This window comes from Leuresthes tenuis, unplaced genomic scaffold (assembly GCF_036924035.1).
Source record: "Leuresthes tenuis unplaced genomic scaffold, fLeuTen1.0.hap1 SCAF_2, whole genome shotgun sequence".
NCBI lineage: Eukaryota > Metazoa > Chordata > Actinopteri > Atheriniformes > Atherinopsidae > Leuresthes > Leuresthes tenuis.
The window spans coordinates 290348-302500 of record NW_027325356.1 but is presented as its reverse complement, the minus strand read 5'-3'; the positions used below and the strand labels follow the sequence as shown (position 1 = coordinate 302500).

Sequence of the window (12153 nt, the reverse complement as noted above, 5' to 3'; positions counted from 1 at the left end):
GCAGGTTTAATGCAGCTTTAATGCAGCTTTAATGCAGGTTTAATGCAGGTTTAATGCAGGTTTAATGCAGCTTTAATGCAGGTTTAATGCAGCTTTAATGCAGCTTTAATGCAGGTTTAATGCAGCTTTAATGCAGCTTTAATGCAGGTTTAATGCAGCTTTAATGCAGCTTTAATGCAGCTTTAATGCAGCTTTAATGCAGCTTTAATGCAGGTTTAATGCAGGTTTAATGCAGGTTTAATGCAGCTTTAATGCAGGTTTAATGCAGGTTTAATGCAGCTTTAATGCAGGTTTAATGCAGCTTTAATGCAGCTTTAATGCAGGTTTAATGCAGGTTTAATGCAGCTTTAATGCAGCTTTAATGCAGCTTTAATGCAGGTTTAATGCAGGTTTAATGCAGCTTTAATGCAGCTTTAATGCAGGTTTAATGCAGCTTTAATGCAGCTTTAATGCAGCTTTAATGCAGCTTTAATGCAGGTTTAATGCAGCTTTAATGCAGCTTTAATGCAGCTTTAATGCAGGTTTAATGCAGGTTTAATGCAGGTTTAATGCAGGTTTAATGCAGCTTTAATGCAGCTTTAATGCAGCTTTAATGCAGCTTTAATGCAGGTTTAATGCAGCTTTAATGCAGGTTTAATGCAGCTTTAATGCAGCTTTAATGCAGGTTTAATGCAGGTTTAATGCAGGTTTAATGCAGGTTTAATGCAGCTTTAATGCAGCTTTAATGCAGCTTTAATGCAGGTTTAATGCAGCTTTAATGCAGGTTTAATGCAGGTTTAATGCAGGTTTAATGCAGGTTTAATGCAGGTTTAATGCAGCTTTAATGCAGCTTTAATGCAGGTTTAATGCAGCTTTAATGCAGCTTTAATGCAGGTTTAATGCAGGTTTAATGCAGGTTTAATGCAGGTTTAATGCAGCTTTAATGCAGCTTTAATGCAGGTTTAATGCAGCTTTAATGCAGCTTTAATGCAGGTTTAATGCAGCTTTAATGCAGCTTTAATGCAGCTTTAATGCAGCTTTAATGCAGCTTTAATGCAGGTTTAATGCAGGTTTAATGCAGGTTTAATGCAGCTTTAATGCAGGTTTAATGCAGGTTTAATGCAGCTTTAATGCAGGTTTAATGCAGCTTTAATGCAGCTTTAATGCAGGTTTAATGCAGGTTTAATGCAGCTTTAATGCAGCTTTAATGCAGCTTTAATGCAGGTTTAATGCAGGTTTAATGCAGCTTTAATGCAGCTTTAATGCAGGTTTAATGCAGCTTTAATGCAGCTTTAATGCAGCTTTAATGCAGCTTTAATGCAGGTTTAATGCAGCTTTAATGCAGCTTTAATGCAGCTTTAATGCAGGTTTAATGCAGGTTTAATGCAGGTTTAATGCAGGTTTAATGCAGCTTTAATGCAGCTTTAATGCAGCTTTAATGCAGCTTTAATGCAGGTTTAATGCAGCTTTAATGCAGGTTTAATGCAGCTTTAATGCAGCTTTAATGCAGGTTTAATGCAGGTTTAATGCAGGTTTAATGCAGGTTTAATGCAGCTTTAATGCAGCTTTAATGCAGCTTTAATGCAGGTTTAATGCAGCTTTAATGCAGGTTTAATGCAGGTTTAATGCAGGTTTAATGCAGGTTTAATGCAGGTTTAATGCAGCTTTAATGCAGCTTTAATGCAGCTTTAATGCAGCTTTAATGCAGGTTTAATGCAGCTTTAATGCAGCTTTAATGCAGGTTTAATGCAGGTTTAATGCAGGTTTAATGCAGGTTTAATGCAGCTTTAATGCAGCTTTAATGCAGCTTTAATGCAGGTTTAATGCAGCTTTAATGCAGGTTTAATGCAGGTTTAATGCAGGTTTAATGCAGGTTTAATGCAGGTTTAATAAGTTAAAGCGAGGCTTTGTCTGAACAACACCTGTCACATGACATCAGGCAGCGAATCACAGCCCTGTTCATCACCTGGCTCCCTGCCACAGAGTTACTGACCCACATCTCTGAAATCTCACCTTTATCACACATTTCTTTGTGGGCATTCTTAATGTTCTCACCTTGATCTAAACCAACCCTTCCTCTGACCTGATCCTGACCTAAAAATGTTCCTTCGGACCTGTGAGGACCACGGTTTGGTCCCCACTTTCATATGAAATGTCCCCGCAGCTACAGAAAAACACACACAGGGGCTGTGATTGGGTGAACCCGCTTGTTGGTTCGTTGTTCATCTGAAGGTGAAGAGCACTTAAATGTTCACTTGTGTGTTTGGACAAAGATCCCGCCCAGACTTTGTTTCCGTGGCAACCACTGTTAGGCATTGCATCAACATGTGTGTGATCACAGGAGCCTGAGAAACCACGGTGAGGTCACGTCTCGCAGGCCAACACATACGTTATTGCAGCAGCTGAGCGTTTGTGAGAGAGCGAAGGTGACGTCCTCATCCTCGCTGTAACCTGACCAACGGCGACGCCTCCACAGGAGGGCGCTGACGGTCTTTGAGATTTCATCAGTTCAGCAGTCTCAGCATAAATATCACAAAGAGCTTCAAACAAAAAGCTGGAGCATAAAAAGTTTAAAAATTGTTTTTTTCCTCGGGCCCTGATCTCATGACCTCAGGCCCTGATCTTATGACCTCGGGCCCTGATCTCATGACCTCAGGCCCTGATCTCATGACCTCAGGCCCTGATCACATGACCTCAGGCCCTGATCTCATGACCTCTGGCCCTGATCTTATGACCTCGGGCCCTGATCTCATGACCTCTGGCCCTGATCTCATGACCTCAGGCCCTGATCTCATGACCTCAGGCCCTGATCACATGACCTCAGGCCCTGATCTCATGACCTCTGGCCCTGATCTCATGACCTCAGGCCCTGATCACATGACCTCAGGCCCTGATCTCATGACCTCTGGCCCTGATCTCCTGATCTCAGGGACCTGATCACATGAGCTCTGGCCCTGATCTCATGACCTCTGGCCCTGATCTCATGACCTCTGGCCCTGATCTCATGACCTCTGGCCCTTATCTCATGACCTCTGGCCCTGATCACATGAGCTCTGGCCCTGATCTCATGACCTCAGGCCCTGATCTCATGACCTCGGGCCCTGATCTCATGACCTCTGGCCCTGATCTCATGACCTCAGGCCCTGATCTCATGACCTCGGGCCCTGATCACATGACCTCTGGCCCTGATCTCATGACCTCAGGCCCTGATCTCATGACCTCGGGCCCTGATCACATGACCTCAGGCCCTGATCACATGACCTCAGGCCCTGATCACATGACCTCAGGCCCTGATCTCATGACCTCTGGCCCTGATCTCATGACCTCTGGCCCTGATCTCATGACCTCTGGCCCTGATCTTATGACCTCGGGCCCTGATCTCATGACCTCAGGCCCTGATCTCATGACCTCAGGCCCTGATCACATGACCTCAGGCCCTGATCACATGACCTCAGGCCCTGATCACATGACCTCAGGCCCTGATCTTATGACCTCGGGCCCTGATCACATGACCTCTGGCCCTGATCTCATGACCTCAGGCCCTGATCTCATGACCTCAGGCCCTGATCACATGACCTCAGGCCCTGATCTCATGACCTCTGGCCCTGAACTTATGACCTCTGGCCCTGATCTCATGACCTCTGGCCCTGATCTCATGACCTCAGGCCCTGATCTCATGACCTCGGGCCCTGATCTCATGACCTCTGGCCCTGATCTCATGACCTCAGGCCCTGATCTCATGACCTCTGGCCCTGATCTCATGACCTCTGGCCCTGATCTCATGACCTCGGGCCCTGATCACATGACCTCAGGCCCTGATCTCATGACCTCTGGCCCTGATCTCATGACCTCAGGCCCTGATCTCATGACCTCTGGCCCTGATCTCATGACCTCTGGCCCTGATCTCATGACCTCGGGCCCTGATCACATGACCTCAGGCCCTGATCTCATGACCTCTGGCCCTGATCTCATGACCTCTGGCCCTGATCTCATGACCTCTGGCCCTGAACTTATGACCTCTGGCCCTGATCTCATGACCTCTGGCCCTGATCTCATGACCTCAGGCCCTGATCTCATGACCTCGGGCCCTGATCTCATGACCTCTGGCCCTGATCTCATGACCTCTGGCCCTGATCTCATGACCTCGGGCCCTGATCACATGACCTCAGGCCCTGATCTCATGACCTCTGGCCCTGATCTCATGACCTCAGGCCCTGATCTCATGACCTCTGGCCCTGATCTCATGACCTCTGGCCCTGATCTCATGACCTCGGGCCCTGATCACATGACCTCAGGCCCTGATCTCATGACCTCTGGCCCTGATCTCATGACCTCTGGCCCTGATCTCATGACCTCAGGCCCTGATCTCATGACCTCTGGCCCTGATCTCATGACCTCTGGCCCTGATCTCATGACCTCGGGCCCTGATCACATGACCTCTGGCCCTGATCTCATGACCTCGGGCCCTGATCACATGACCTCAGGCCCTGATCTCATGACCTCTGGCCCTGATCTCCAGATCTCAGGGACCTGATCACATGACCTCTGGCCCTGATCTCATGACCTCGGGCCCTGATCACATGACCTCAGGCCCTGATCTCATGACCTCTGGCCCTGATCTCCTGATCTCAGGGACCTGATCACATGAGCTCTGGCCCTGATCTCATGACCTCTGGCCCTGATCTCATGACCTCTGGCCCTGATCTCATGACCTCTGGCCCTTATCTCATGACCTCTGGCCCTGATCACATGAGCTCTGGCCCTGATCTCATGACCTCAGGCCCTGATCTCATGACCTCGGGCCCTGATCTCATGACCTCTGGCCCTGATCTCATGACCTCAGGCCCTGATCTCATGACCTCGGGCCCTGATCACATGACCTCTGGCCCTGATCTCATGACCTCAGGCCCTGATCTCATGACCTCGGGCCCTGATCACATGACCTCAGGCCCTGATCACATGACCTCAGGCCCTGATCACATGACCTCAGGCCCTGATCTCATGACCTCTGGCCCTGATCTCATGACCTCTGGCCCTGATCTCATGACCTCTGGCCCTGATCTTATGACCTCGGGCCCTGATCTCATGACCTCAGGCCCTGATCTCATGACCTCAGGCCCTGATCACATGACCTCAGGCCCTGATCACATGACCTCAGGCCCTGATCACATGACCTCAGGCCCTGATCTTATGACCTCGGGCCCTGATCACATGACCTCTGGCCCTGATCTCATGACCTCAGGCCCTGATCTCATGACCTCAGGCCCTGATCACATGACCTCAGGCCCTGATCTCATGACCTCTGGCCCTGAACTTATGACCTCTGGCCCTGATCTCATGACCTCTGGCCCTGATCTCATGACCTCAGGCCCTGATCTCATGACCTCGGGCCCTGATCTCATGACCTCTGGCCCTGATCTCATGACCTCAGGCCCTGATCTCATGACCTCTGGCCCTGATCTCATGACCTCTGGCCCTGATCTCATGACCTCGGGCCCTGATCACATGACCTCAGGCCCTGATCTCATGACCTCTGGCCCTGATCTCATGACCTCAGGCCCTGATCTCATGACCTCTGGCCCTGATCTCATGACCTCTGGCCCTGATCTCATGACCTCGGGCCCTGATCACATGACCTCAGGCCCTGATCTCATGACCTCTGGCCCTGATCTCATGACCTCTGGCCCTGATCTCATGACCTCTGGCCCTGAACTTATGACCTCTGGCCCTGATCTCATGACCTCTGGCCCTGATCTCATGACCTCAGGCCCTGATCTCATGACCTCGGGCCCTGATCTCATGACCTCTGGCCCTGATCTCATGACCTCTGGCCCTGATCTCATGACCTCGGGCCCTGATCACATGACCTCAGGCCCTGATCTCATGACCTCTGGCCCTGATCTCATGACCTCAGGCCCTGATCTCATGACCTCTGGCCCTGATCTCATGACCTCTGGCCCTGATCTCATGACCTCGGGCCCTGATCACATGACCTCAGGCCCTGATCTCATGACCTCTGGCCCTGATCTCATGACCTCTGGCCCTGATCTCATGACCTCAGGCCCTGATCTCATGACCTCTGGCCCTGATCTCATGACCTCTGGCCCTGATCTCATGACCTCGGGCCCTGATCACATGACCTCTGGCCCTGATCTCATGACCTCGGGCCCTGATCACATGACCTCAGGCCCTGATCTCATGACCTCTGGCCCTGATCTCCAGATCTCAGGGACCTGCTGGGGACGTTTGGATGGAAAAGGTCTCTGATGTGTCCCTGCAGAGCTCTAAAGGTCCAAACCAGGACCTTAAGGTGGACTCTGAGGTTGATGGTGGGACATGTGAGGACTCGGTTAGACGCCTCGCAGCAGCGTTCTGACCAACCTGCAGACGTTAAGATTTACCAGAAGAGGCAAGAGGACCCAGAGTCTCTCTGAGCTTAGACACAGATCTGTGGGGAGCAGACAAGGACAAGTTTTATCTTCATTAAGTTGGAGAGTCAGGAGCTGCATTTAGAAGCAGCAAAAGAAACTGATGGTTCAGATCGATCCTCCAAAGCAGAACCAGAGAACATGTCTGTTTAATGGACAGCTGTTTTTCTTGAGACTTCTCTTAATCTGTGTTAAAGTAAACCAAAACTTGAGCTTCCTCCTGAGCTTTAGCATGGAGGCTGTGTCCTTACAGTTTAGCAGAGAAAACATCATCTTTGCTTCTGCTCTGTGTTCTTCTCCTGTTTGATGCTGCAGATATTTTCCCATCATGGCGGAGGGTTCAGACATTGAGCAGCTGCTCATGACTTTCAGAAAGTTCGCCATTCATGGAGACACAAAGGCGACGGGGAAAGAGCTGAATGGGAAGAACTGGGCCAAACTGTGCAAAGACTGTAAGGTTATCGACGGGAAGAACATCAGCGGCACTGACGTGGACATCGTCTTCTCCAAAGTCAAGTGAGTGCTGCGGTAATCCTGTGTCTTTCTGCTCTTGTTGGCATCTCAAAGCTCTCCGAACTTCCCTCTGTGATTCCCTTCATCGCGCACACGTTAGTGTCAGTTAAGACAGTTTTGGGTTCGGCATCTCGCCCAAGGTTGAGTGGACCGGGGATCGGTCCACAGACAGACGCTTTTGTTTGGGCTGTGTGGCGCCCCCTGCAGGTGAACGCTCAGAATACGCCATTCGCATTAGAACCACACGAGAACGTCTGGGTCCGGAGACGATAAGAGAGCATTGTGTTCTGCTCACAGTCTGAAGTCCGGCTGCCTCATAAACGTTTATGGTTCTGATGAAATAAAGTCGGCAGGTGGCGCTGAGCAACAAAAGGATTGGTCCGCCCTCACAGTCCGTCACAGAAGCATGTTTCTGGAGGTTCAGACTTAAGAAAACTCTTTAGCAGAAAGCCACTTAAATACCGAATCATTGTAAATCTCTTTAAAGTCCCAGTAGAACCGGTCCAGACTCAGAGGGTGTTAGAGGTGTTGGAGTCTCTGCTCTGACAGCATCTGGGGGCTGGTTCCACCATCATGGAACCACCAGTGAGACGGCCCGGTTTGTAGGGACGGCAGAACCAGAACCAGACGAGGTTCCTGAGCGGAACACAGAGGTCCAGAAGAGGCATCAGCCTGTATGACTGAGTTTGAACAGCTGCTGCAGATGTTTCTTTTTCTGATGCAACCCCTCAGCTCTGCCTTCAGCTTCCAGAAAACATGAAGTCATCTTCAGACAGTTTGAAAGGTTCTGAATAAACTTGTTTCTGTGTGCAGACAGAAGACGGCTCGGGTCATCACTTACGAGGAGTTCCACCGAGCACTGGAGGAGCTGGCCCCAAAGAGGTTCAAAGAGCAGAGTAAAGAGGAGGCGCTGCAGTCCATCTACAAGCTGGTGGAGGGCCGGGAGCCCACCAACGTCGGAGTGACGGTGAGACAACGAGCTCTGCCCAGAACAGCGTCTGCGGCACGAACCGTGAGGATACTCCTTTAAACTGAAGCTGTGGATCAAATAAAGCTCACGAGTGCACAAAAGACAATAAGAGAGATGTTCAGCAACACAATTATCCTGGATCCAGCATCCAGAGTTAGCTGCTTCTAACCCAGGGGTCGGGAACCTTTTTGACTAAGAGAGCCATGAAAGCAAAAAATGTGGAAATTTATTTCAATGAGAGCCATATAATATATTTTAGTAGCTCTCGGCTCGCTTTCTTTCTGCCGTCTCCTGCCGGGTATTTTGATGCAAAGGTAGCATGGCGCGTGTCGAACTGCCGCTTTATATTCGACCGTTTCATCGATGTAATTTTGTCTTTGCAAATTAGACACACCGCAGAATTTGCTATCTCCACAAAGGCGAATTCTTCAGTCCATTCGGCCTGAAATGTACGATACTCGTCATCTTTTTTTCTTTTCGCCATCTTCTTGGTCGAAGGGTTAGCTTTGAGCTAATGACCGAGCAGACTGATTCAAAAGGGGGCGTTTACCTGTTTTACGCTGCCAACGTAGTCCAGTATCATCCAATTAAAATAATGCTCCTGCAGCCCTGAACAGGACATGAAAAATCGATGGATGGATTAAAACAAGTGAGAATATTTAGTTTTATCTGCGAGCCAGAGGCAGTCATCAAGAGAGGAGCCACAGGTTCCCGACCCCTGGTCTAAGGGTTTGAGTCTGCTTCTGGGAACTTCATAAACAGCCACATGTCTGATCCAGATCAGACCCTCAGAGCTGAATCAGGTCAGTTGGACGTCTTCTTCTTCTTTGATCTGGAAGATGTTCCACCTGAAAGGTTCAGTTCTGAGCTGGTTGGTGGGGAGTATCAGCTGATAAGCTTTCAGATGTTAAACACCACAGAGAAGGTGCAGAAGTAACAACCAGCAGATTCAACCTCAAATTCAACTAAACAACAACCAGATAAAACCTGATAAACATGAGAGAGCTGTGATGAGCTCGAGGGCGAAGTCCAGCCCTCAGGTCTGACTTCCCCTGATTTACCTGCAGTCCTCTGTGTCTCCGGCAGAAAGTGGCGAAGACGGCGACAGTGGACCGTCTGACCGACACATCCCGCTACACCGGATCCCACAAAGGGCGCTTCGATGAGAGCGGCCGGGGCAAAGGCCGCGACGGCCGGGAGGAGATTGTGGAGAACACGGGCTACGTGGGCGCGTACAAGAACGCCGGGACGTACGCCGCCAAGGCGAGGCTGGAGAAGTGAGGCGGCAGCGCCCCCTGCTGGGAGCTGACAGGCAGCACTTAGCCCGACCAAAGCGTGTGAGTGAGTGTGAGAGAGTGTGAGTGTGTGAGTGTGTGAGTGTGCGAGTGTGTGTGTGTGAGAGTGTGTGAGTGTGTGAGTGTGTGAGTGTGTGAGTGTGTGTGTGAGAGAGTGTGTGAGTGTGTGAGTGTGTGAGTGTGTGAGTGTGTGAGTGTGTGTGTGAGAGAGTGTGTGAGTGTGTGAGTGTGTGTAAGTGTGTGAGAGTGTGTGTGTGCGTGTGTGTGAGAGAGTGCATGTGCGAGTGTGTGTGTGTGTGTGAGAGAGTGTGTGAGTGTGTGCATGTGTGTGTGTGTGTGTGTGCATGTGTGTGTGCATGTGTGTGTGCATGTGTGTGTGTGTGCATGTGTGTGTGCATGTGTGTGTGTGCATGTGTGTGTATGAGCTTCAGTGAGATGAGCTGCTCTCAGATCAGATTCTCTGGAAACATGCATGGAGGCGTCCTCTGATTCCTTGTTTTGTTGAAGCCAACTCACCTGTTCCCTTTGGGTTTAAACCTGATTGGTCTGTTCCCTTTGGGCTTAAACCTGATTGGTCTGTTCCCTTTGGGCTTAAACCTGATTGGTCTGTCCCCTTTGGGCTTAAACCTGATTGGTCTGTTCCCTTTGGGCTTAAACCTGATTGGTCTGTTCCCTTTGGGCTTAAACCTGATTGGTCTGTTCCCTTTGGGCTTAAACCTGATTGGTCTGTTCCCTTTGGGCTTAAACCTGATTGGTCTGTCCCCTTTGGGCTTAAACCTGATTGGTCTGTCCCCTTTGGGCTTAAACCTGATTGGTCTGTCCCCTTTGGGCTTAAACCTGATTGGTCTGTTCCCTTTGGGCTTAAACCTGATTGGTCTGTCCCCTTTGGACTTAAACCTGATTGGTCTGTTCCCTTTGGGCTTAAACCTGATTGGTCTGTCCCCTTTGGGCTTAAACCTGATTGGTCTGTTCCCTTTGGGCTTAAACCTGATTGGTCTGTTCCCTTTGGGCTTAAACCTGATTGGTCTGTCCCCTTTGGGCTTAAACCTGATTGGTCTGTTCCCTTTGGGCTTAAACCTGATTGGTCTGTTCCCTTTGGGCTTAAACCTGATTGGTCTGTTCCCTTTGGGCTTAAACCTGATTGGTCTGTTCCCTTTGGGCTTAAACCTGATTGGTCTGTCCCCTTTGGGCTTAAACCTGATTGGTCTGTCCCCTTTGGGCTTAAACCTGATTGGTCTGTCCCCTTTGGGCTTAAACCTGATTGGTCTGTTCCCTTTGGGCTTAAACCTGATTGGTCTGTCCCCTTTGGACTTAAACCTGATTGGTCTGTTCCCTTTGGGCTTAAACCTGATTGGTCTGTCCCCTTTGGGCTTAAACCTGATTGGTCTGTTCCCTTTGGGCTTAAACCTGATTGGTCTGTTCCCTTTGGGCTTAAACCTGATTGGTCTGTCCTCTTTGGGCTTAAACCTGATTGGTCTGTCCCCTTTGGGCTTAAACCTGATTGGTCTGTTCCCTTTGGGCTTAAACCTGATTGGTCTGTTCCCTTTGGGCTTAAACCTGATTGGTCTGTTCCCTTTGGGCTTAAACCTGATTGGTCTGTCCTCTTTGGGCTTAAACCTGATTGGTCTGTCCCCTTTGGGCTTAAACCTGATTGGTCTGTTCCCTTTGGGCTTAAACCTGATTGGTCTGTTCCCTTTGGGCTTAAACCCGATTGGTCTGTTCCCTTTGGGCTTAAACCCGATTGGTCTGTCCCCTTTGGGCTTAAACCTGATTGGTCTGTCCCCTTTGGGCTTAAACCTGATTGGTCTGTCCCCTTTGGGCTTAAACCTGATTGGTCTGTTCCCTTTGGGCTTAAACCTGATTGGTCTGTTCCCTTTGGGCTTAAACCCGATTGGTCTGTTCCCTTTGGGCTTAAACCCGATTGGTCTGTCCCCTTTGGGCTTAAACCCGATTGGTCTGCCCCCTTTGGGCTTAAACCTGATTGGTCTGTCCCCTTTGGGCTTAAACCTGATTGGTCTGTCCCCTTTGGGCTTAAACCTGATTGGTCTGTTCCCTTTGGGCTTAAACCTGATTGGTCTGTTCCCTTTGGGCTTAAACCCGATTGGTCTGTCCCCTTTGGGCTTAAACCTGATTGGTTGAGTTCTCTGACTTTGGACTTGTTTTGGTTTTTAAATGTTTGTAAAACCATCAGCTGCTCGCTCAGGGAGGTTATCGACAGTGCGATTCTGTGGTTCCATCAGAACCTCTCCTGGTTCTGATGGTGTGCTTCAGATTTTCCCGTCATCGAGCTGCTCCTCCTGTCCTGCCTCGACCTTTTAGCTACGACCTGGAGATGTTTGATGGAAACATGTAGGGCAGATTTAGTCTGAAGAACGGGGAGCTTTCCACCATCCGTTTCCCATCAGGAACACTTTACTGAAACAGGTGGTCACTTCCTGTTTGGGGTCAGACAAAAACATCTTAGAAAATGGCCGTAGTTCGACCTAAAAACGTTCTGCACTGACACCAGTTTTATACTTTACGTGCAGTTCCTGTAATGACCACCAGAGGCCACATGGTATCCATCATTGTCCATCTCTGCCAGTAAGAACGAACGCCAACGAGCAGATCTGCAGTCAGTTAAGTTTAGATCCTGTTAAAGATCCTGTTAAAGATCCTGTTAAAGATCCTGTTAAAGATCCTGTTAAGGATCCTGTTAAAGATCCTGTTAAAGATCCTGTTAAGGATCCTGTTAAAGATCCTGTTAAAGATCCTGTTAAAGATCCTGTTAAGGATCCTGTTAAAGATCCTGTTAAAGATCCTGTTAAAGATCCTGTTAAAGATCCTGTTAAAGATCCTGTTAAAGAGTCTTTCAGAACCACGAGGGAAGTCTTCTTCCTGCTGTGATGTTCCTCTGTCTGAATCTGGCCTGGAAAGTTCTGCCATCAGTCAGATTCTCTGTGTCGCTGTGGAGGTTTAAACTCTGAGG

At 49.3% G+C, this 12153-nt stretch overlaps 1 protein-coding gene across 2 annotated transcripts in view; it reads left to right on the top strand.

The window, feature by feature from the left end:
• The window catches only part of tppp3 (tubulin polymerization-promoting protein family member 3), an 11764-nt gene extending 2516 nt beyond the window's left edge, over nucleotides 1–9248 (top strand). For both annotated transcript variants that reach the window (XM_072381163.1, XM_072381164.1), the window contains exons 2-4: nucleotides 6723–6923; nucleotides 7734–7887; nucleotides 8977–9248. In XM_072381163.1, the coding sequence (XP_072237264.1) occupies nucleotides 6736–6923; nucleotides 7734–7887; nucleotides 8977–9171 (537 nt within the window). In that variant the 5' untranslated portion in view covers nucleotides 6723–6735 and the 3' untranslated portion in view covers nucleotides 9172–9248. The remainder of the gene's footprint in view (nucleotides 1–6722; nucleotides 6924–7733; nucleotides 7888–8976) is intronic.
• Nucleotides 9249–12153: the final 2905 nt, after the last annotated feature.